Source organism: Solenopsis invicta, unplaced genomic scaffold (genome assembly GCF_016802725.1).
Source record: "Solenopsis invicta isolate M01_SB unplaced genomic scaffold, UNIL_Sinv_3.0 scaffold_97, whole genome shotgun sequence".
Lineage (NCBI taxonomy): Eukaryota > Metazoa > Arthropoda > Insecta > Hymenoptera > Formicidae > Solenopsis > Solenopsis invicta.
This window is the reverse complement of record NW_024105412.1, coordinates 65,032-91,942: the sequence shown is the minus strand read 5'-3', so window position 1 is coordinate 91,942 and position 26,911 is coordinate 65,032. Positions and strand designations below refer to the sequence as shown.

General features: G+C 42.7%; 1 protein-coding gene across 1 annotated transcript; it reads right to left on the bottom strand.

The window, feature by feature from the left end:
* Positions 1 to 15,904: 15,904 nt before the first annotated feature.
* On the bottom strand, positions 15,905 to 17,411 carry LOC105205463. Its single transcript, XM_011174830.1, has 2 exons — positions 16,836 to 17,411; positions 15,905 to 16,711 (listed from the first exon to the last, which is right to left on the bottom strand). Exons 1-2 carry the CDS (start codon positions 17,409 to 17,411, stop codon positions 15,905 to 15,907), a joined length of 1,383 nt encoding a protein of 460 aa, XP_011173132.1.
* Positions 17,412 to 26,911: the final 9,500 nt, after the last annotated feature.

Here is a 26,911-nt window from a genome sequence, read left to right as displayed (position 1 = left end):
TATCAAATGCGTTGACAAAATAATGCCAAATACAAACTAAATCTATTTCCAAACGTGCTGACAGAATGACACCAAATACAGATCAAATCTGATGTTTCCGAAACCAACAAAATTTTTTTAACAGATTTTATTATTCTTATAGCTTAATCTGTATTCACTGTTTTATATATAACATTTTAATTCACTTATTACAATTACGCATTATTTTGTAAATTTTTGAAAACTCATGTCGGAGCCGGTGGGATTTAAACCTAAGATTTCGGAATAACAATCTAACACGCTAACACTGAGCTAATCGTACACATGTAATATCCCTGCCGAAAATATGCGATTAAAACCGATTAAAAAAAAAGTAATCCAAATCGATCGGGATTTCTGCACCAAAAATACGGTATTAAGACCTATTAAAAATCAGATCGGAATTAGTATAATTCGGACGGATTAATATTGGGATAAATCCATTTCAATCCAAAATTACATGATTTCATAAATTATAATTAAATCGAAATGCAATATGACACTCTGAGACTCTAACAAATCTTGTGTGCCATTTTTAAATAAAGAGATATTTTGATGACAACACTATAAATCACGTTAAAAAATTTGTAAAATTGTCCAAAAGCTATAATTTTTTGGCAGTTCATAACCGTCAAGAAAAATATAGTTTTAGAACAATTTTACAAATTTGTTAAAATAATTTACAATGTTATTTTATCAAAATAGCTTTTTATTTGAAAATAGCACGCAAGAATTCTCAGCGTCTCAGCGCATCATTTCTCGTTACTAGTGTCAGGATTCCTAAATGTGATGGTCGCTGAGAGTATTTAGGAGTCTTAATGCAACTACATTAAAATTTGTAAAAATTTTTATATTATGCATTACACTTAAACAATTTATAAATTTAAAAACAGAAATATATATAGAATAGGTGTCGTATTTCACAGTCAGAAATATCGTAAAACACGAAAGACGAGCAATACAATGGTTCAGCTGCATTCAGGTGAATATGAACAAATATTACACATCACTCTCTTAAATAATAAATGTCACATTCAAATATCAAATATTACAATCAGTTCCAACAAACCGTTCGTACATGTATCGTACATGGATAAGATAGAATCAGAAGATTATGTACAGTCATGTTCATTATAGTTGCGACACTTTTTCTTTGATGGTTTTTGGAATGTAACCTTGCTCATTGAGCGGCAAACGTAATTGGTTGGATCCATAAGTAAGAACCAATCATGTTCTCAGCTCTTGTTATAGTTGCGCGTTCAGAAACGCATCGAAGAAAAAGTGTCGCAACTATAATGAACACGACTGTACATCGCTTAATAGTTCCAATAAGTGACGTAAAAAGCAAGATTATTCATGTAGATGTAGGATATTCTAGATATTTATGCAAACCTCCGAATGTATATGAGATTCAATAATATGGTAATAAATACAATGCTGTTTATAAAAAAATGTTATTGTACATTTTATTTAACAAAATGTTAATGCAAATGTTATGCAAACCTCAATATAGTTAAAATTATTAATAAGAAATATTATTGTAATAAACAACATTTTTTTTATTTAAAAAATCTACAATTTATGTCCAGGTATACTAACGTGGTTGAAATTTAATTGTTGGTTAATTTATAGAATGACAATGTCAAAATTTCTAATATAATTATTGCATATAATATAGTAGAAATGCTTAAATTTCGGAGTTGCCAGCATCCTACAAGTTAACCAATGATTAAATTTAAACCTTTGATAGAAATATGCATTAAGCGGATTATTTTAGATTATATATCCATTCGATTATTCAAATTTATTTGGATTGACAACAGTATGGATTAGAATGTCATTATTTCGGATTAGAAATAATTCGCGAAAGCAATATTAAAATCAATTACGGTTTGTATAGAATTAAAACCGATTATTTTTTAATCCGCTCGTGGATTGAATCGATTAAAACATGCTTAAAACCGATTAAAAAGGATTCCGTTTTAATCGGTTTTAATCGCACATTTTCAGCAGGGATTGTTAATAAAAAGTTATATTTGAAGTAAAGCTGAATTGAACCGAAAGAAACTTGCGTTTTGAATATCGTGTGAACACTAGTAACCCTATGATTATTTAACTTTAGATATTTTTAATATAAACTATATAAATAATTAAAATCTTTTCGTACCTATGGCCAAATCAGTCAAAAAATAAAAATTAAAAGTAGTATCGAAGCATAATAAAGCGTTACCCATACAGCACAGAGAGATTGCAGGAACATTGCAGAATAATTTCATTGAAACATTGTAATATTGCATTTTGATTGCAAAACATTGCTGCAACATTGCTGAAAAATTGCAGCAACATTAAGATGTCCGCTTTTTGAAATATTGCATTGAAACATCTCATTTTTCCAAAATATTCACATAAATATAATTACATCACATAATTCCAATGAACAAAACAATATTTGTGTAACATTTAAAAAACATTTTTCGCAAAGAAAAAATCTTGGGAATACTTTTTTGAAAATTTCCAAGCGGTCACCCATCCAAGTCGCGACTCCGGTGAACGTTGCTTGACCTCCGTGATCGCTGCGAACTGATCCCTTATGATGACCTGTGAACACTTTATGTTGATATGTGTATATAACTGGTGGATCTAGTCAATATATATTATCAAATAAATGAAATATGTATAATTAAAGGACTATATTTATATAAACAAATATAAAATTATAGCTTTTTTTACTAATAATGCAAATGCAGAATAACATTTAGAATAACTTTTCTATTATTTGTTTAAATAAAAATGTAATTAGAAAATATATATCAATATAATACAATAATTAAATTAAATATGTAAAAATTTTTATTAAAAAAACAATTAAAAAATATTGTTTTTTCATTCAATATTGTTTGGTCTGTAGATCAAGGTTTCTTTTCTATATGGACCTATTTCGTCTATTGATATAAATATTTATGTTTCTTAACAATACTATGATGCACACAGCACCACGGGACCGCATGCATTTTTTAGACGTCTTAGAGTCAACATTTGAAGGATGTCTGCACACGTTTATGCAAAGTCAATTTGCAGTCGACTTTGAAAGCCTGACTTGGATGAGTCAATTTACAGTCGATATATGGACAGTTGTACTGTTAGAGAATGTAGAGATTCAGCGGAAAATTTAGTAACGTCGCCCGACCTTAATTTGCTAAATGCGGATAAATAATTATGGATGAGTTAAATTAGTATATTATTATACGCGAATATTCTGCTTTGGCTCTTTATTGCCACTACTTTATTAAAAAATTATAATATTACAATGTTTCCGGAATATTACTGGCATATGCCATGCGATGTTGCAGGCATATTGTTAATTTATGTTTCTGTAATGTCTCCGTAATATTGCATTGCAATCTGCAACATTGCAACGTTGCTGCTATGTTGCTGCAATTTTCTGTGCTGTATGGGGCCAGTTCGTCAGCCTGGCATCGTGGTACCGGTGATTTACACCCGATTTCGCGATAGCTCACCAACCAATCATCTTGACTTATCTAACCCAACCTACGGAAAATCTCTAGGCATCTGCCATTGTGAGTGGTTTGTGTGCTATCGGGATGTGCGCTATCGGGACCCGCCGGCCGCGTCCCTCACCCGCCTGACCTGCAAGAACGCTACCTGGCAATGGGGGAAGAACGAGGAAACCGCTTCCGTACTCTCAAGCACTCCCTCACCTCATCCCCCACGCTTGCCTGCCCGGATTTTTCACGCCGGTTTATTCTGCAAACTGACGCAAGCACCGACGGACTCAGCGCGGTATTGTCGCAATACTTTGAGAAGGGCAAACGCGTGATCTACGCCAGTCGCTCCCTCAATAAAGCCGAAAAAAATTACGGTGCGACCAAACTCGAGTGCCTGGTCGTCGTGTAGGGGATCCGACACATGCGTGACTACCTGGAAGGCTATGAGTTCACCGTGGTCACAGATCATCAGGCTCTCCAGTGACTGCGCCGCCTCGACTCCCCCACGGGACGTCTCGGGCGATGGGCACTCGAGTTACAACAATTTAATTTTGTATCGCAAGGGTCGGTTTAATAAAGTTGCCGACGCTCTCTCGCGTCTGCCTGCGGTGAGTAGCGCCCGCAGATCCATTGCGTGCGTCTGGTACAGACGCCAGTTGCGCCGCGTACGGGACCGCCCATCGGATTTCCCAGAGTAAGAAATCCGACAGAGGAAGCTATTTCGGCACATTTTGCATTCCATCAACTTCCGCGAGAAACCAGCGGACGAGCAGTGGAAGGCGTGCATATCAAGAGAGGACCAGGCCGCCATATTACACCAAGTGCACAATATGCCCACAGCCGGGCATCTTGTCATAGTGAAGACCATCGCACGAGTAGCGAGAAAATACTATTGGCCTCGGATGTTCGCCGATGTGGCCCGCTACGTGCGCTCGTGCCCAAGCTGCTTGGCGCATAAAAACTTACAGGACCGACCGGCCGGCACTCTCCACACCGCCCACGTGGAAACCCTCTGAGAACAAGTGACCGTCGATCTGGTGGAACCATTACCACGGTCATCGCACGGACACACCTGGATGCTCGTGATACAAGACCGGTTCACAAAATGGATGGAACTCAGCCCGCTGCGCCGCGCCACCATCCCCGCAATAGCCCAGCACCTTTTGGACAAGATTGTCTACCGCCACAAATGCCCCGCAAGTATAATGTCCGACAACGGCCGGCAATTTATCTTGGGACAGATGAAACAACTGTGCAAGGAATTTGGGATTTAACACCGCACTACACCTACGCTCTCCATTGTAACTCGGTGGAACGCACCAACAAAACCATCAAGACCATGGTGTCGCAATTCGTTGGAACTAAACCACCGGGACTGGGACTAACACCTCGCAGCCTTGCAATTTGCCTATAATATGACACAACATGAGGCCACCGAGTATAGCCCAGCATACCTCAACCACGGGCGAGAATTGTCGGAGCCACCCCGCGAGCACCACCGCCAGAACGCACCTGCCGCCACACCAGACACCACGCACCGCCAATTAAGGGACGCTTACGAGTTGGTACGGACCAACTTAGCCTGTGCGTTTAAGGCAGGAGAAGTATTACAACATCCGACGCCGTGCCTGGAAACCTGTAATTGGAGACCTCGTCTGGAAGCGCGAACACTCGTTGTCCAGAAGAGAAGACGCTTTCAACGCAAAGTTGGCACCAAAGTACAACGGGCCAATGGAAGTGCGCAAAATGGGGTGCGCACAATTGGACACCGCACGATTGGACACCACTCACAGCGGCTGAAGCCTAGAGTTTTTCCGTTGATTCGGTTAGATAAGTCAAGATGATTGGTTGGTGTCCAATCGTGCTGTGTCCAAAAGAGTGTCACCCGCGCAAAATTCTCTCTCCAGTAATCGTAGGGAGACGCAACCGACGTGCAAGACCTGAAGCCGGATCGCAGCGGCCCGGGAACCAATCACACCAACCAAAAAGAGAAAACTGATGCCAAACACACCAAAGACACCGACCCGGAGAAATTAATCGATTCCGAACGCACCGAGACTGCCGATGACGAGGGTGACCAAACCGATCCAACCGACTCCGAGCAAGAATAACCTGTGTAGTGGCCAAAGTTCACCACTTCCGGAAAAAGGGGAGGTGGTGTAACGTTGCGTCCCTCCACTGCACCGCCACTCCGGTCCAAACGCCGAACACAACGTGTAAAAAGGTGCCTACTGATGAACGCGGAAAATGCAGCGTGCGGCAACGCAGCAGTTCAGAAAGAACTAGATCTAGGGGCTTCTGAATCTTCCTGCGGTGCAAATGAAGTTGGATTAATCCAAAAGTGATTTCAAGAGCAAAATTTGAAAGATTGTTACGATAGCCAAGTGGATATGGAGATTCCAAAGGTTAGTAGATGTTTATATTTGTTCTATATTTGTATGTAATATGGAGTTTTATACTAAAATCTTAGTTAAGATAGCAATTAGGAAAGTAAGATATATACATATGATTGCTTATAATCATCAAGATTGGAGGTTAAATATACCCAGTCAGAAATAGTTTCTCAAAACGATGTCGTTTCGATGTCAAAAATGCAAGTCAAAAATTTTTGAAATTTTTATTAATTTCAATGGATAATTAATAAAATTAATAATTAATTAATTAATAATTTTTATTTTTATTTTTTATTTTTATTCTTTTTAATTTTTTAATTTTACTTTGGCTTTTCATTGCCACTACTTTATTCAAAAATTATGATATTGCAATGTTTCCGAAATATTACTGGCATATGCCATGCAATACTGCAGGCATATTGTTAATTTATGTTTTTGCAATGTCTCCGTAATATTGCATTGCAATTTGCAACATTGCAACACTGCTGCTATGTTGCTGCAATTTTCTTTTTTTTTAATTTTTTTTTATAGTTTATAAAATGTAATAATTTTGGTATACAAAAAAGATAAAACTAGAAAAATCGGTTTGAGAAAAAAGACATCATTAGCTCAATTGCTGATAAAAATTTTTCTGATATACTTTTTATATGAATTACAGAACATTTTTCAAAAATATTAAGTAATTATAAAGTTTTTTCTTTAAATTTTTCATGTATGCATAAATTCTGAAATATTCTAATATTCTATTAAAGAAACTAAGAAATTTTCTAAAATTTATAAAATATTACAGAAATTTTAAAAAATTCTGGAAATGACTAAAAAATATCTAAAAGTTTTGAAAATTGTATTTAAAAATCTGAGACAAATTTATATACTCTGATGAAAACTTTTCTTAAAATTTTCCTGATTTTCTGTATAACATATTTTTTAGAATAGTTGTCAAATTTTTTAATGTAAACTTTAGAATATGTAAAAATACACATATATATAAAAAATTCGAAGAAAAAAATATGGATTTCTCAATACTTCTAAAGTGTTTCAATTTATATAAAAATTATGAAAAAAATTTCAGATAACTAATAAAATCTCAGTCGGTACACAGATTCAAAAAGAATTAAAAAAGAATTCAGATTTATGTCATCAATTTAGTGTTTATTTTGAAATGCAGAAAGAACTCTGTTTTTGAAAAGAGTTTTTGCATTTGAAAATGAATTTTGAATAATGACATAAGTCTGAATCTTTTTTTAATTCTCTGTGCCGACTGGAATTATTGTTCAAATCGTTATCGAATGATTCTATAAATCGAATCATTACATGCAAAAATCATTCTACTTTTCTTTCATGTAATAAATAATAAAAATGAACAATAAAATGTAGAAATGTAAGTAGAAATGCAATTAGTTAATTTTTTTTATGCATCATCGCATTGTCGAATCGATTTTTCATTTTCACAGACATGATTTGCTGATTAAATTAATTACAGTCCCGATAATGAGATATTTACAATTAAGACATCTTTTATTACAGTTTCTGTCTCACTATAACTAAAAAATTGAGGTTACGTTATTTCATTTCAACGCGGCAAATGCAACAACGCCGCGTTCATGCGGCTAGCGGCATCAGAATTAAAAGCCCCTAGATCCAGTTCTTTCTGAACTGCCGCATTGCCGCAGTATAAACAATTGTATCATAAAAAATATTACAATGTTATATATATTACAATGTAATATATTTTAGGGTACAACTGTTTATTTTGTAAATATACTTGAAAACATTGATGATTTTATTTTAATTGAACTTTGACCTCGAATAACTTTTGAACCAGTAGACTTACCGAAAAATCATAAGACCTTTTCTGTAGAGCGTTAAATTCTTTATAAAAATATCTATTTCTCATAATTTTAGGATCATTCGTAAAGGACATATAAAATTACAAAGAATAAAAGAAATTTTTTACATGTTATTTCCATAAAAAACTTAGGTGGTCATGCGGACTATCTTAGAGTTAATATTAAGAGCTCAAATTTTTAGAGAATTTTTTTTATTAATTTTTTATTAATTTGGAAGCGTTTAAACCCCTGGAACATAAAAATTGGACAATATTCAAAATAAGGACCACCCTAATGTATGTATATACACTGGGTAACAAAATTATCGCAACACTCATTTATATCAAAATTTCGCACAACTTCAAATAATCGTAACTTCGTTAAAAATTATCGTACTTGAAAAAATTTTTTTTTATTTTAAAGCTTAAAGTCTCTACTTTAAGATGCATTTGGCCAATTTTGAATTTCTTCTTTCCTCCTTCCGCCGTCTTTTTAAAAGTAAAGACATGTTTTGTCTCCGAACATTTGCAAAGTTTGACGCACTCCACGGAGTAGGACGAATTTTTTTCGCAAATGTCACAATAATCATCGTAAAATTTGGACTTTTCGCTGCAAATTAAAAAAAAAGAGGTTCGTACGATTTTTTTTTGAGGAGTTAGGATGTATCAAAGTTATGTATGCATTTTGGTCAGTTACCGTCAGCATTAGCATTACCCGATGTGCACCACGGGGAGGTTGCTGGTCGGATTTCGCACATCGTGTGTGTGTGTGTGTGTGTATGTTACAGCAGAGATGAGGACCCCACGGTTCGTCACTTCCGCAGTATTTTATGACTCCAAACCCTCTCTGCTGTGTGTGTGTGTGTGTGTGTGTGTGTGTTACAGCAGAGATGAAGACCCCACGGTTCGTCACTTCCGCAGTATTTTATGACTCCAAACTCTCTCTGCTGTGTGTGTGTGTGTGTGTGTGTGTGTGTGCGCGCGCGCGTGCGCGTGTGTGTGTGTGTTGCATAAAAAATGTGGGTGCTCTCGCATTTAATATGAGGTATTCCCACCTCGTCTTCGAATGACTTCTTGTAAACGGTCATGCATATTAATGCATGACCTAATTGTGGCTTGAGGAATTTCGTGCCATATTTGCTGTAATATTGCTCCTAACTCCTGCACATTTGTTGGTTGTCTCTCCAGATCTCGCAATCTTCTTCCCATCATATCCCAGACATGTTCAATGGGATTCAAATCCGGGCTCATTGCTGGATGTGGTAACACCTCGATGTTGTCTTCTCTAGCTGACGTTATTCGTCTTCGACCTTGTCCTCTCCTTCGACGAACAACATCAAAACTCTAAACCGTAAACCTATTCCCATTACACTCAAGAAGCAAACGATAGTCGTACAACATCAAAACTCTAAACCGTAAACCTATTCCCATTACACTCAAGAAGCAAACGATAGTCGTAACAATGCCTCGTTTGAACGAAATTCAATGTGCGCAAATCATTGCTCTTTTGGAAGAAGGATTAAATCAAAGTTATGTTGCAAGGAGAATAGGTGTTCATCGATCCTCCATGTCTCGAGTTTGGGCTCGTTATCAAGAAACAGGCGAATTTCGTCGAAGGAGAGGACAAGGTCGAAGACGAATAACGTCAGCTAGAGAAGATCGCCGCATCATCAATGAGACAAATCGAAATCCAACAAGAATTGCACGAGTAATTGCAAATACAGTTCTTCCGCACAGACAAATTAGTACTCAAACGATCAGGAGGCGTTTGCACGAAGGAAATTTGCGGTCGCGAGCTCGTGCTCGAGTGCCAATGTTATCTGTGGCTCATAGACGTGCTCGTTTGCAATATGCACGCACTTATCAGAATTGGATTCTAAGACAGTGGAACAATGTATTGTTCACTGACGAATCACGGTTTTGTCTTTTCCGTTCCGATGGAAGAGTACGTGTTTGGCGTCGTAATGGACAGCGTTTTGAAGAAAACTGCGTCGAGCCTGTTCGAGCGTTTGGTTGTGGCTCTGTCATGGTATGGGGTGGAATATCGATGCATGAACGCACAAATCTTGTCATCATACCACCTCCTGGATTGACAGGAGAACGTTATGTAGAAGAAATTTTGCGTCCTCACATAATACCCATGCGTCGTCAAATGGGGCGCAATTTTATTCTCATGCATGACAACGCTCGCCCACACACTGCCAGGATTGCTCTTAACTTCCTCGAACAAAACAACATCGAGGTGTTACCACATCCAGCAATGAGCCCGGATTTGAATCCCATTGAACATGTCTGGGATATGATGGGAAGAAGATTGCGAGATGTGGAGAGAAAACCAACAAATGTGCAGGAGTTAGGAGCAATATTACAGCAAATATGGCACGAAATTCCTCAAGCCACAATTAGGTCATGCATTAATATGCATGACCGTTTACAAGAAGTCATTCGAAGACGAGGTGGGAATACCTCATATTAAATGCGAGAGCACCCACATTTTGTATGCAACACACACACGCGCACGCGCGCGCGCACACACACACACACACACAGCAGAGAGGGTTTGGAGTCATAAAATACTGCGGAAGTGACGAACCGTGGGGTCTTCATCTCTGCTGTAACACACACACACACACACACACACACACACACACACACACACACACACACAGCAGAGAGGGTTTGGAGTCATAAAATACTGCGGAAGTGACGAACCGTGGGGTCCTCATCTCTGCTGTAACACACACACACACACACACACACACACACACACACACACACACACACGATGTGCGAAATCCGACCAGCAACCTCCCCGTGGTGCACATCGGGTAATGCTAATGCTGACGGTAACTGACCAAAATGCATACATAACTTTGATACATCCTAACTCCTCAAAAAAAAATCGTACGAACCTCTTTTTTTTTTAATTTGCAGCGAAAAGTCCAAATTTTACGATGATTATTGTGACATTTGCGAAAAAAATTCGTCCTACTCCGTGGAGTGCGTCAAACTTTGCAAATGTTCGGAGACAAAACATGTCTTTACTTTTAAAAAGACGGCGGAAGGAGGAAAGAAGAAATTCAAAATTGGCCAAATGCATCTTAAAGTAGAGACTTTAAGCTTTAAAATAAAAAAAAATTTTTTCAAGTACGATAATTTTTAACGAAGTTACGATTATTTGAAGTTGTGCGAAATTTTGATATAAATGAGTGTTGCGATAATTTTGTTGCCCAGTGTATATAATTTAATTGTTTTGCTTTAGTAAACCAAGATAAAAACCGTTCGCGCTCATTATTTTGCATATAACAACTTGAATAATATTTCAAATCTGGTAACGGTCCTATATAATTTTGATTTTCAGGTGTATTAAATAAATGTGGGAATATACCTTTTATAGTACAACCGTTAAGTTCAAAAGCTTTTGGTAAAGCACTTAATGGCACATGAAGACAATTTAAACTATCGAGAAATGTCGTGTGCCCTATCGTCATTACAACGATGTTTGTACCATTTAGTATTATTGACGGCATCTCATTTACATCACCTCTCGTAGCAAAATGTCTCAAAATAAATTGAGCATCAAAAGCTTTCGCATTATGGGCGATACAAATTGTACGACTAAACGAGCGTAGTGGCTTTGTAGCTAAATCAACAAGTTGCTTTACAGGGTTTTGATCAAATATATATTCACGTATACCGCAATATTGACATAATTTTGTCATATCATCATCATTATCTTCTAAACAATAAGTACATGTTTGTTGCACAACACATAAATTTGGTACATGTACACGTTTTTTATCATCCTCTCTAATGCGCGTGTTTTGTTGTGTTTCAAAATCATAAAATAAAAACAATATTTTTGGTCGTTTATCGGTAGTTTGTTTTATAGGCTGTATATAGCATAAATGGTTAATATGACAAAAATCTTTACATGTTTTGCAATATACCGCGTTACAATCATGTTCCCTTTTTTTATCTATTGTAATAAATCTTGAGCACGTATCACATATTTTTAATGTATCGCAAACACTTTTTTTATTTTTTTTATTTTTTTATTTGTGTCGTTGTACGGGTTTTTTAAATGCTGTTGAAAACAATCGTTGTTATAAAAAGAGCGTTTACAAGAATTACATTTAATACGGGGATTTGCGCTTATTATACACGGTGGTTGGCCCATACAACGATTACATTTGCGCGAACATTTGTGGTCGCTTATTCTAGTACATGCTACATTGCAAAACACAAAAACCCCTGCTTTCTACAGCGGCACGTAAATTTAGAATCGGCTCGAAATGATGTAATCTTCAATAATATAGAACACGTAGCGTATGTACGACGCTGGTGAATGAATTTATTACATAACCCGTTCCATCGTATAAAGGCTTTCCACCCTAACGTTTCAACCTCGTATATAACTATAGCTACACCCGAATTTGCTAAATATTTTTGAAAATACTCTAATTCCGATATAGAGCAACATGTGTTGAGTCCTCCAAGCAGCAACAACTTTTTTTCTTCCTCCTTACATGATGAAGAACTCACGAGATCTCTCACGGCTTTATATGCAAGTTTTATTTTTCAAGCGTAGTATTTGCCACGCTTGTTCTCTGTGTGTTGACGATGGAGTTATTGTTTTGTATGAATTGTAAATTTTTTTGTCATAGATCAATTAAAAGGTTTACTTGAAAGACTATTCGAACAGAAATTATATGGACGTTCGCCATCGTTGACGGTCTTGTTGCTGAGACAGACAGAGCGCAAGTGAGGCAGAACCGTTGGAGCAGAAGTCAGTAACTTATGTTCGTGTTATCTTTGAACGAGTCAAGTAAACAGAAATAGGAATCATGAAGAAGGTCTGTGTCATTCTGTGAGTTTAATCCGTTTGTTTGTTGTTTTATATGTATCATTTCCGAAATCAATCTCTTTTGGTAATTTTCTTCAGTGTCCAGAATTTTTATGTCCTTCCAATTGAAGGAATGGTCAAAAAGTATTCTATGGTTTGTTATGACTGAGTGTTTTGAAGGATCAAGTTTTATATTGTTAATATGCTCTTTTGCTCTAGTCCTCAACTGTCTCTTCGTCTGTCCTACATATGTGGCATCGTAATTATTACAAAACATCTTATAAACGACATTGCTACTGCAGTCCCTCTCCGTTTTGTCTTTATGTACTTTGATGAAATTGTTAATTTTATTTATGCATCTATAGCCAAATGTAAATATATTTTTATCTAATAGAGATGTTGTTTTTTCAGAGATATTTCGAATGTGAGAGACAACAATGAATTTTTTTGTGTTCTCATCTTTCTTTGTCTGGTCTTGATCATTTGTGATGATGGGTGTCATTTTTGTATTAAATAAATTTTTTATTCTTATTTTAATATATTTGAAAATAAATTCTAAAGGATATCCATTTTTTAGAAGTAGTCCAATAATTAATTCCAAATTTTTTTGTTGGAAAGTAGGGTGAGATAACATTAGCGTTCTATGCACCATATTATAGATTGTTCCAATTTTGTAGCATATTGGGTGGTAAGAAAAAAATGATAAATAACGACCAAAGAAAGTTTTTTTATGGAACCAATCATTGATGATTGTATTATCGATTATTTTTAATGAAAGGTCCAAGAAGGCTACGGTCCTGTTCCAATTCAATGGTGAATTGTAATCTACTATGAAAACTGTTAAATGTCTTGAGGATAAAATTGAGTGAGTTCAGAGGTGCTGCCATAACAATGTCGTCGACATAACGAAAATAGAACGGTATTTCTAGATTTATTGACTTTAACGCTTTTTCTTCTAAATCGTGCAACACAATATTCGCTATAATGGGTGATAAGGGCGATCCCATTGGTGTATCAAAAGTCTGTTTGTAAAAAATGTTATTAAAAGTGAAAAACGTGGAAGACAGTATAAATTTTAGAGCAAATATAAATTCATCAAATGGAATCTTTGTATTGTTCTTTATTGACGGCCATCTCTTTTGAATACTGTCCATTGCCAAATTTAGAGGAATATTTGTAAACAGGGATTTCGCATCTAAAGATAATAAGCAATATTTTTCCCTAATTTTCATTCCCGATAGAGACTTCGCGATATCGAAACTATTATAGGCTTGTCTAGAGTCAAAGGGTAAGCTTTGAGGGTATTGTTGATGATCTTGTGTAAGAATTTTGCAATCGGATAAAGAGCCGTGTTTACCGAGGAGACAATGATTCTCTTTACGTACCTTAGGAAAGCCATAAGCTTTTGGAATTGTAGAGTCACTTAAATGTAGAGAGAAGTAGGCTTGTTTTGAAATAAAATCATTGTCATACCATCTTTTTATTGTAATGTTTAGATCTTTTTTTACTTTTTTTATGGGATTATTTTTGATTATCGAATATGTTTCTTTATCATGCAGAAGTTGTTCCATATTTTTAATGTAATCTAATCTGTCCATTGCTACAGTGATATTACCATCAAGAAAAATCACAGACGGTATGCGACACACACACGATAATTTAAAAAAAAAAACAGGGAAAATTGTTATCTGTAGATATTTAAATCAAAGAGGAAAGAAAATTCTTTTGTAAAGAGATGAACTTTTAACTGTATTAATAGGCTGATGAAGGCTAAGTAGAGCCAAAACGTTCCAATTATTATTGACTATATTATTGTAATTATAAATCCTGAATTAAATCAATTTGGCTCGTTAAATTGACCGTTTAACATTATACTCTGTGTTTATTCACATTACGAGCGTTGCTCTATGCTTTTTATTATTTAATTGCTTAATATTTTTGAAAAATGTTCTTTAATTTATATAAAAAGTATGTCTCAGAAAAATTTTTATCAGCAATAGAGCTAATGATGTTTTTCTTCTAAAACCGATTTTTCTAGTTTTATCTTTTTTGTATACCAAAATTATTACATACGTTTATAAACTATAAAAAAAAGAAAATTAAAAAAAAAAGAAAATTGCAGCAACATTGCAGTGTTGCAATGTTGCAGATTGCAATGCAATATTATGGAGACATTGCAAAAACATAAATTAACAATATGCCTCGCATGGCGTATGCCAGTAATATTCCGGAAACATTGCAGTATCATAATTTTTTAATAAAGTAGTAGAAATGAAAAACCAAAACAAAATAAAAAATTTTTTTTAATTAAAAAAAAAATTATTAATTAATTATTAATTTTATTAATTATTCATCAAAATTAATAAAAATTTCGAAAATTTTTAACTTGAATTTTTGACATCAAAACAACATTGGTGGCGCACTTCCCGCTGCAGGAAGGCGTTCCCAAATAGTTTCGTTTAAATTAAGTTAAGTTGCGAGAGGACGAGGAGTAGTCGAGCCGGATATAACGCGCACGCGATTATCAAGAGCGGACACTTTATTCGAATTTCGCACAGGTGTTTCTCTCTCGAGGTCGTACAGTAAGCTAAGGCTTGCACTCGGAAAATCGCTGACCGAGGAGCCGATCAGAGGGGAGAAAAAGCGCGAGGCTCGGGAACCGCCGAATCTCGCGACGTACCGCGAGATGGAGATAAGGGTCTCAAATTTGCTACTGTCGAGGCTCCCCTACGAGCATTCGTAATGCTCGCATGCGAAGCTTGAGCATCATTAAGGAGTGCCTGTTTGCGGCGACAATTCCGCGCGAACATTCCGCCCGCCATCGCTTGAAGTGTCAGGTTCGAGCCATCAAACGATAGAATAACTTGGTGCGGTCACAACCTAACATACATTTCGCGATAAACACAAACGAGATTACAGGGAGGAGGATAATACTGTAACCCGACTTGTCGAAAGTAAACACACCCAAAAATTCACAGACTTAAGTTAAAGGTTAACAGGGTCGATATCACGATTCAGCAATCATGAGATGGCCGTGAAGAGGGCCTTAAAATTACAATTTCTTAAACACTAGTTGAATAAATCGAAAAAGTTCGTAACTAATGAGACCAGAACGCATGACTAAGCAAAGTATTGAATTAAACTAATGGAACGAGTATATGTTACAAGATAAATAAGGCACCCGCAACACCTAGAGATTAAACATTCAGTGGCAGTTCAGAAAAATTGCGGGTATCCTTGGTAGACTAAATTTAAGTTAAGCAGTCACTGTACACAAGAGAGTTCACATATCTTGAGTCCTGATACAGCTCTCCTACTGGGCGCCGCCCGCCATGGAGGACTCAAATTGAGAAAACTTAACGAGTGTCTGCTCGTGTACCGGCAGCAGAATGAGTCTGTTGACGGGTCGCATCAACTCCGACGTCGATGAGCGGATGGTAGCGACCCTCGTCAGCCCATCCTTCCCAGGATGAAGTTGCACCACTCTGGCCAGTGGCCACTTTGTTGGAGGAGCCAGCTTGTCCTTGAACAGGACCAAGTCTCCCACCTGAAGCTGCCGGTTTGGCTTAAGCCATTTCGCCCGCTGTTGCAGCTGAGCCAGGTAGTTCGACCGCCAGCGTCGCCAAAAGTGACTCCTCATCAGCCGAAGCAAATGCCAGCCGGAGCAGGGTTGCCCTGCCTGATCGGTCTCCGTGAAAGGTTCCGGGGGAGCAACCAGAGGCCTTCCGATTATGAAGTGACCAGGTGTCAGGGCTGAGGCATCGTTAGGATCCGAGCTAAGCGCGCTGATCGGCCGAGAGTTTAGGCAGGCCTCTATACTAGCCAGCACGGTCGTCAGTTGCTCGTATGTGAGCTTAGAGTCGCCAATGACTCTATAGAGATGACGCTTTATCGACTTCACGTTAGACTCCCAAATGCCTCCAAAGTTTGGAGCTCGAGGGGGAATGTATCGCCACTCCACTCCATCCGACGCCACGGCAGTCGCTACAGCTTGGCCGATGGCGGAGGTCTCCGAGAAGAGTCTGTGCAGTTCGGCCTCGCTGCCCTTGAAGATGGTGACCGTTGTCGCTGTAGATGACCCGACAGAGACCACGCCGGGCGGTAAAGCGACGGTATGCCGCTAAGAATGCGTCGGTGGTCAAGTCAGAGACCACCTCCAGATAGATGGCCTTGACTACAAGGCACACAAACACCGCCACGTACCCCTTCGATGTCTTTTGACCTCGCCCGGGTGAAGCTTTCACCCAGAAGTAGCCGGCGAAGTCGACTCCAGAGTGCGCAAATGGTAGCGCCGGTTTAGCTCGGATGACCGGCAGCGGTGCCATCTGCTGCTCGAGGATGATGGCGTTGTGACGCGCGCATCTGACGCAGCTCCGCACAATGCGTCGGATCGACGTGTTGGCGCGCAGGATCCAATACCTCTGCAACAAATAGCTATGTACTAGTCTGTAACCCCCATGGAGAGTAGAGATGTGAGCCTTGCGAATAAGAAGAGCGGTGACGTGATGGTCCTTGGAGAGAATGACAGGATGTCTCTCGGATTCCGAGAGGAAGGAGTTTTGCAGTCTGCCACCGACGCGGATCAACCCGTGAGTGTCAACAAATGGCAGAAGTCTACGAAGGGGGCTGCCAGATCGAACCTCCCCTCTCGTGGCCAGGCTCCGAAATTCTTCTGAGAACGCCTCTATTTGCACCAGCCTGAGAAATGTCGATGAGCCGAAGGCCAGTTCCTGCGAGGACAGGAAGCCTCTGCGGCGATCAGGTTTCGCCAGCTTTGAGTTGAGTCGCCAGCGGTGAACGTACGCAAGAATCGCGCACATCCTGTCAAAGGACGAAAATTTCCGCAGCCAGTCGGAAAGTGGCAGGTCGGATCGAGTCAGCCAGACGTTAACGCGACCGCGCGATTCCAGTTCCGTGGCCTCGAGTACTGTTTTGGAGAGCCAATCGGTCTGTGGCCGAGTCAGCCACTCAGGCCCGCTTCACCAGATCTCGGATTCCTGCAGCTGTCGCAGGGTGCACCCCCTCGTAGCTAGGTCTGCGGGGTTCTGAGCAGATTTGACGTGGCGCCAGACAGCAGTGGGCAGCGAAATGGAAATCTCGCTGACCCTGTTCGCCACGTATGCCTTCCACTTTGACGGATGCGATTGTAGCCAGGACAGAACTACTTGCGAGTCGCACCAGCAATGTATTTGCGCCGGTTAAGCTTCTAGTTGCGGCAGAGTGCCAGCGATCAGCCGCGCAAGAAGAGAAGCCACACATAGCTCGAGTTTGGGAAGACTCACAGCCTTCAGAGGTGCCACCTTAGATTTGGCCATCATCAGTCGAGAGTGAGATGTTGCTGGTACCACGACGTAGAGGGTGGCCGCGAACGCACGCTCAGAAGCGTCGCAGAAGCCGTGGAGATGCTACTCCATGGTATCACCGGTACCCAGCCAGCGTGGAATGTTTATGTCCTCCAGATCCGTCAGCTCCGTCCGGTATGTAAGCTAGGACTGTGCAAGTCGACCTGTGACTCGAACGTCCCAGTCTGCACCCTGAAGCCACAGGCACTGGAGAAGCAGCTTTGTCCGTATGATCACTGGACACACCCAGCCCACCGGGTCGAACAGCGTGGCAATTTGAGACAAAATTGCGCGCTTTGTTACTACAGGAGGCGACGGAGGAAGCCGCACCTCAAAGTTGAAAACGTCCTTGTGAGACAGCCAAGATCGAGGCTGCATCGCTTGCTGTGAGCCTCCTGTGATGCAGCGGCTCAGCTGTACCAAGAAGGTCGGCATGATTGGCAGCCCACTTGTCTACCGCTATTTCTGAGGAGGATAGGATGCCAACAAGCTCCGTCCTAGCAGCTGCCGCTTTCTCGGGTGTGTCTTCCCCCGCCAAAAAATAGTCCACGTAGCGATTTTTTTGGAGCAGTTTGGACCCAAGCGGGAAGCGATGCGCCTCCGCTTCGCCGAGGTCCAATAGACAGGCGTTGGCGTGAAACGGTGCAGAGGCGGTGCCATATGTCACCGTGAGCAGGCGGTACGAAAGCAACGGCGTCTCGGGTGAGAACCTCCAAAAGATGTGCTGCCAGTCCAAATCCTATCGGTGTATTAGCATCTGGCGAAACATTTTTACCACATCGCAGGTGAATGCATACCGGAAGAAGCACCATCTCAACAGCACCTAACCTAACAGCACGACCAATAGATCCTCTTGCAACTTAGGACCAGAATGGAGCCTGGAATTAAGTGAGACGCCTAGCGTGTCTTTCTGAGAGCCATTAAACACGACTCGAATTTTGCCACAGTCCTTTTTGAATAGGGGATGATGTGGCAGATAATAGGCCTGGGTTGTTGCCACCTCGCTCTCCGGAACCACCTCCATATGGCCGAGGTCGATGTACTCGCGCATGAAGGCAGAGTATGCGGATGCGACGTCGGGTTGTTTGGCAAATCGACGTTCGAGACGCATCATGCAGGCCCGCGCCGTCGTGTTGATGCCAGAAAATTGAGGGGTTTCGGAGAAGGGCAGCCGTACAACGTAGCGGGCCTCTCAACAGTCCTGGTCGCTCGGCGTCAGCTGATGTACACGCGGAGCCTTCTCTGTCTCCCAGAACCTGGCCACGACTTTAGTAAGCTCATGGTCGACGGAGACGTGATGCACAGAAGTCCTTTCGCTGAGATCGTTGTTCGGTTCTACGCTGCCCATGAGGACCCAACAGAAGACGGTCTCGTGCGCTATCGGGGCCTCAAGAGGATTGACAGCCTTCCGCACCCCAGGTAGCATAGCGGCGCCAAAGACTGCCAAGCTGAGGGTGCAGTCTACTCTGCTGGGCGCTCCGTAATGAGGGTCGGCTAGGTAAAGGCCGTCAAGATGGCTCCACTTCTCCTGAGGCTTGACCCGTCGTTTGGGCACCAGATTGGAGACCTTCTTCAACACCATAGCTGAAAACTTGAATGAAAAATTAGCGTCTTGTTGCGATTTCAGAATGAGTCCGACTCGACTCTGAGCAACAGCATATGAAGTGCCGCCTGTGCCATTGAAAATGACGTGAGTGGGTTTGCGCTTCAAGTTGAGCGCCTGGACAACGTATTCCGAAACGATGCATTGTTCTGCGCAGGAATCCAGGAGCACGCGCGCAGTTAGAGACACCCCAGTCTCAGATTGCAAGGTGACTACGGCCGTCGTTAGAAGTTGCTCAGTGCCGCAGGACTCACTAAGAATCTGAGCTGGATGTAACATGCGTGGTGGTTTCCCCTGAGGATTCGGAGAGATGTGACGTTGTAGAGCCGGAATGCTGTCCGTCTTGGTGAAGTCGCGTGTGGTGCAACCCAGCGCACACGAGACATCGCCCTTGAGATTTGCACTCGTCGACCTTGTGACCGTTGCTGAGGCAAAGACCTTTGTTGACAGCAAGGTGCTTTCGTTTGCCCTGCGAAAGAGCGGCAAAGCCCTTGCACCTGCTAATGAAATGTGGTCCTTGACAATGCGCACAGAAACCAGGGTCCGAGGACTTTGAACTGTTTGATTTTGAAGAGGAGGAAACTGTCGTGTGAACAGGGGTGCTTTTCTCCTTTGGTTGCTTGCCCGAGCTTCCCTGCTGACCGTTAGAAGATTTGGCCTTGAAATCTGCTGATGCTTGAGTTACGGCCTCGACTCTGTCCAAGGTCTGGATGCAGTCCTCAAGAAACTTCTTGAAAAGTTCAAACTTCGGAAAGGAACCGTCCTGAAGAGTTTCAACTTGCTTCGCCCAATCCATGCGTGTTGCAGGAGCTAACTTGGACTCGATGCATTGAATGAACACCATATCCCAGTGTTCAACAGGAAGTTTTAGTGACTTGAAGGCATTTATGCTTTTGTTAGTCGTATTGAGAAGGTCACTCAAATGCGCGCTTGTCTCCTTAGCCGACGAAGGCAGCGCGAGCAACGCATTGAAGTGAGTGGAAAACCTAAGAAAAATGTTGTCGTATCGACTGCAGAGCGACTCCTAAGCAGTAGTAAAATTCTCTCCGGTGACCTCCAGTCCTTTGAGCTTGCCTCCAGCCTCTCCTTCTAGGGAGTTGAGAAAATGCTGAAATTTAGTGACCACGGTTATGCTCGGATCGTTCAAGACGAGCAAATAAAATTTGCTCTTGAAGCTCTGCCAATTCCTCTGAGTCCCGTCGAATTTCGGGAGCTTGACGCGTTCGAGTTGGGAAGTCGAGGTTGAAACGATTGAACCAGATCTGCACGCAGGTCCACCGCTTAGCACAGGCATCGTTCTCGCGGCAATGCGCTCGGTTAGCCACGACTTCGCCGACATATAGGTCGACAACCCTGACTCGTAGAGGTTCTCCTTGAAATATGTGCGACCCTTGAGTTCCTCGGCATGAGGAAAGAACACATAATCTCTTGACTGGAAGTTTTTCCAATAATCTTCAAGGAGACGATCTCGCTTTGATAGTCGCTTAGCGTCATGTCCTTTGCAGCCTTCTGTTTAGAGGTATTTGCCTGAAAGTTTGCGATCAGCTCGAGGTCACGCTTCTGACGCGCCAAGGTCTCATTAATTTCCGCACGCTCCAACGGCATGATGTAGAGACAGCGCGTTTCAAAATTAAATTTGCGCCAAATAACGGCACGAGTAAAATTTAAGGCGCGTATTATTTCAGCATCGTCGCAGAATGAAAGTAAACGAGAGTCCGGTCGCAAACAAATAATGCGAGTCGATGGAACAGGAGTCAGCAAATGTCGCACGAATATTGCACGAGTCAGCAAATGTCGCACGAATTCCACATGAGTCAGCAAATGTCGCATGAATTCCGCGGATCGCGCAAGGAGATGAGACGTTAAATGTGAGCGAGCGTCCGATACGGAGCACGCTGTAGCATGCACGTTCGCGGGCGTGCGAGCGAGAGCGCTGCACGCTGGAACGCCAGTGGAGAGAGAGAGAGCAACCGATTTTGCACCGTGCTCCGAGCGAGCGAGACACATGCGCGAGGCGTGTAGATGCGTGAACCGTAGATGCCGGTATCGTCCCTCACCACGCTGCTCCTCTCTTACTAAACTTACGTTGCTTGCGGGGGAAGGAGGTGTGTGCTCGGGGACGATGTCCGCGTTCCGCCGTTGGTCCTCCGGTTGCCCCGAGCTCGTTTACGACTCGAGGATTTTGCACACTGCTTTTTTCTCAATGTCCTGCTCCACGGCGCGTGCAAGCACGCACGGTAACACGGCGTGAACGAGTATAGAAAGCCTGGAGACCGACTCCTGGTGCTCCGCACGGCTATGTCCTCGCTCCCAGTCAACAGCCTGACGTACCGTGCACTTGCGAGTCCGCGCACACACACACGCGACGCGCCAAAGATGAAGAGTTCACAGGATGCACGGAATGTTCGTAGGGAACCGTGCCGGCATCCAAGATGGCTCACAAAACCGCGTGGCGAGTTGTCGGCCTATCACTCGTCCTTGCTTCAATTCCAACGCCGTTGGTATCCGGCTCGAAGGACCAAAAATTGTGGTGGCGCACTTCCCGCTGCAGGAAGGCGTTCCCAAATAGTTTCGTTTAAATTAAGTTAAGTTGCGAGAGGACGAGGAGTAGTCGAGCCGAGTGGTATAACGCGCACGCGATTAACAAGAGCGGACACTTTATTCGAATTTGCACAGGTGTTTCTCTGTTGGATTAATCCAACTTCACTTGCGGCATTGCAAAAGTGATTTCAAGAGCAAAATTTGAAAGGTTGTAACGATAGCCGAAGTGGATATGGAGATTCCAAAGGTTGGTAGATGTTTGTATTTGTTTTTGTACACGCGCGGAATGTTAATGCCGAGAAAACACTCGGTTAGCGCACGTTAAAAAATGTGTAAAAAACGACGACCAAAAAATGTGAAGCAAGAAAAAGGAATAAAGCTCACTTGCAATAAGATGCTCTTGTTGTTGCACACCTTTAATTAACTTAATTTTTCGCGCGTACAAATGCTCTGTGTTGTCACAATAAGTAACAAACGAGAACAAGGGGCTCCGGCCGATCCGGTGACCCCCTTATATACACGCCGAGTGACTTCCCGAGAAATCCCGCTCAAATTCCTTCTTGTTTTTGAGTCGAAGAATTTGTCGATCGAGGACCCTCGCAAAGCCAATGAAGCGCGCAAATACTACTGTTTGCGACTTCTAAATCGCACGCACTGAGCGCCTGCTACCAGGCGGTCGCTCTCGCGACGGCTCTCGCGCGTATTGATATAGTGCGCGCACGACGACCCGACGGAGAACGTGGAATTCTAAGGAGCGTACGAACGCTGGCGCGGCGATCCGCAACATCCCGCCCGCCTTGATCGATGTAATCGACAATTTCGACAGATGGCCCCAGCGGTCCTGATCAACTTAATTTAAATTCAATTTAGGTTTAATCCGATTAGTTCAAAATCTGTAGCAGATATTTACATTTTTCTTTCTCTAGAAAAAAAATCTCAAAAATACACAAAGAAAGATCAAAATTTTTTAAGGTTTTTAACCAATATTTTCAATCTCGGCAAGTAAACGAAGAACCGTGAATTGCTGTAAATAAGGTTATAATATAAAATGCGCGCTGGCGCATGAAAGTTGAAAGTTTGTGTGTTCCAAACCGATGCGGCGCAAGATAGGCGCGTACAGGTAAGTAATCGCAATTTCTAGTGAGACATAAAATTACATCTTAATATTATCTTACATATTTGAGCGAAAATAAACACTACACTAACTTATCCTATCGCAAACTTATAACTAACATGTCAGGACTAGAGAGTAGAGAATTTTTGAGTATTAAGCCGGCGAGCAGCAACAAGCGGCTATGCCACCGCCTCCTCCCTGGCATCGGCACCCGAAACAGGCAGGAGGACGAGCTTGTGCACGGGTCGCACCAGCTCAGAGACCACCGTGCGTACGGTGACGACTCGGACTTGGCCATCCTCCCCGGGATGGATACGAATCACCCGCGCTAGTGGCCATCTCGTCGGCGGGATTGCTTCATGGCGGATGAGGCAGAGCCTTCCCACCGCCACTTGGTCTGTCCGGTTCCACCACTTAAGGCGATGAGACAAAGAGTGGAGGTATTCCCAGGACCAGCGACCCCAGAAATGATCCCTCATCCTCTGCAGCTTTTGCCAGCGGTTTAACCGGCTTACCCCCTCGTCTAGCAGAGAAGGCTTCGGCATAGCCGTCACCGCAGACCCTATCAAGAAGTGCCCCAGCGTCAGGGCAGCAAGGTCGTCCGGGTCGTCTGAAAGTGCCTGCAGCGGACGCAAGTTCAGGCAGGCCTTGGTTTGAGTGAAAAGGGTGGTCATTTCCTCAAATGTCAGCGTCGCATCGCCCAGCACTCGTCGAAGATGATGCTTCAGCGATTTGACGGCGGCCTCCCAAATGCTGCCGAAGTGTGGAGCAGACGGCGGGCTGAATCACCATTTAATGCTGTCCCCAGCCAGCCGCCCGACGATTTTTCGGAACTCGGGACCATTTTCGGCGAAGAGATTCCGCAGCTGGTTGTCGGCGCCTGGAAAATTTGTATCGCAGTCACTGAAGACTGCGCGGCACTGTCCAACGGCATGAGACAAATCGCCGCAGGGCTGCCAGGAAGGCTTACGTGGTGTAATCCAACACCGCCTTTAAGTGGATGGCCCGCCCTGGTTGGAAGGCACATGAAGACCGCGACGAAGGCCTTGTATGAGCGATGGCCACGGCCTTTCAAGGTGCGAAGCTGCACCGGTCCAGCGTAATCGACGCCTGTGTTCAAGAACAGCCTTGCCGGCGCCACCCTTTCCTGTGGCAGGTTGCCCATCTGCGGAGTCGGCGTCGCTGCACGCCATTGCACGCACCTCATACAGCGGTGAATCACTCGCTTCACCAACGCTCGGCCTCGGGGGACCCAATAGTGCTGTCGACGTTGGCAACGTCAGCTGCACTCCCCTGTGCAGCGTTTGGCGGTGGCAAGCCTCAATGACTAGCTGCATAAAATGTGACTCGCTCGGCAAGATAACCGGGTAACGCTCGTCGTGAGAGAGAATGGCGGCCGCCCACTTTCAGTATGCCACGGTTATCTGCAACAAGACTGAAACGAAGAAGCTGACTGGAGGCAGCGGCGCTCCCCGAGTCACCGCCTTGCACTCTACTCGATAGTGAGCCGCCTGCACCAGCCGAATCCAAGACGCTCAAGCCTCCTCCACCTCGGCAGCGGTCAATTCGCCCCGGGCCGGCGAAAAAGCCGCCGATGGACGGAGCCATCGCCGGTACCAGGCGATAACGCGGAGAAGCCTGGAAAAAGAAGAGAATCAAAGCAGTTCGGCAGCCTCCTCTGGAATGTCGGGCTTTGTCACCGCGGCGTGGCTTCGAGTGCGAGTCTCGGGCAGCGCCTCATCAACGATCAAGCCGTCCTGGCTTGGCCAGATGGAGGGTTCATCCCGGCGGGTCCCGATAGCACACAAACCACTCACAATGGCAGATGCCTAGAGATTTTCCGTAGGTTGGGTTAGATAAGTCAAGATGATTGGTTGGTGGACTATCGGGATGTGCGCTATCGGAACCCTCCCGGTTCGTCCAAAAGCCATACCGGACCCCTTCACCAGAGTGAGTACTCCATCAGCTCTCTCGGGGTGAGTCCTTGAGAAGCGCAGTCCGCCGGGCAGTGATGAGAGATGGCCCGACTTTTCTCGCGCGTGCACGGTGAATGTAGTATCACTGAGGTATCGCTACAGAGAAAAAGATGTACCATTGGCACCCGTACATAATTTTTTGTAATTTAAAAGCAAAATTTTTATAATATGAGAAAAATGTTTATTATATTAAATTAACAATTATTAAAATAATTAAAAATTAAAATTATTAAAAATTAAAATTATTAAAATTATTTAAAATTACAATTATTAAAATTATTTAAAATTACAATTATTAAAATTACTAAAAATTATAATTATTAAAAAAAATATATATATATATAAAAATAAAAAAAAATATATATATATGTATGTATGTATATATATGTAGAGAGAGAGAGAGAGAGAGAGAGAGAAATAAACTGAAGGAAGGATTAAAATAATTTTACACAAGATATATTTATAATAACAAAATAAAATACTTTATTTGGCAGAAAAAATTATAGAATATCAACATTTGTTGCAAGGGTAAGGAAAACTGCCAAAAACCTTACCAGTATTCATAAAACAAATGAGGAGTTAACCATCCTTTAAAAATATTTTCATCTAGCCAAGAACGTTGAAAAACTGTAATTTTACGTTTTTTATTAACCGGTTCTTCTTCAATATTGCGATCCATTATGTAAATATTAATGTTAACTTACGAAAAAGTTGTAGATGTAGCCTTTTTTCTGTCTCTTGCACCCATAACGGCCGAAACATAAGACGTCGTTGCTACGTAACGTCATGGCCGCGCACGCGCGAGAAAAGTCGGGCCGTCTCACATCACTGCCGCCGGGTTCTCCTTGCCCGGCACGTGATGCCACAGCGCATTGGGAACGGCGCCCTGCAGCTCGCTCACCCAGTTAGCGACATAAGTCTTCCACCGAGTCGGATGACCGCGCACCCAAGCCAGGGTGACGGTGGAGTCGGACCAGAGATGCAGCGGGACCGCCGAGAGGGAGAGCGCGCCTTGAATCCATGAAACGAGACGGCCCAGTAGTATGGCGGCACACAGCTCCAATCGCGGTAAAGTCACCTGCTTGACAGGGGCCATCTTGGTTTTAGCAGCCACGAGAGAAATTCCCCATCCTTCTCCCCGGTCCTTGTCCCCAGGTATACAACGGCCGCATAAGCGCGCTCCGATGCATCAGCGAAGCCGTGGACCTTTACGTCGTTCAGGGACGAGCCCGGAGTCAGCCACCGCGGAATGCGGACACTCTCCAACAGGGATAGCTCGCTCTGCAGTTTGCGCCACTGGCGCTCCGATGCGCCGTCGAAAGGGTCGTCCCAGCCGATACCCTGCAGCCAGGTACCTTAAAACTCAATCTTAGCCAGCACCACGACCGGTGCCAACCAACCTAGTGGGTCGAACAGTCTGGCCGTGAGGGAAAGCACCGCTCGTTTCGTCAGGACGTCAATGGCGTAGGTCCTCACAGTGAAAAAGAAGTGATCGAGGCCGGGATGCCACTGCAATCCGAGGGTGGCGTGAGCTTCTTGCGATCTCCAGTCCAAACAGTCCTTGTGCAATCGGTGCGCCTCAGGGACGGCCTCCACTAGCTTGGGGTCGTTTGCGGACCACTTGCGAAGCGAAAAGCCGCCCGCCATGCAGATGCGGTCTAGCTGGTCCCGCAGTTCGTATGCTTCATTCACGGTCTTGGCCCCGGTGAGAATGTCTTCCATATAAACGTTCTTGAGGAGGACC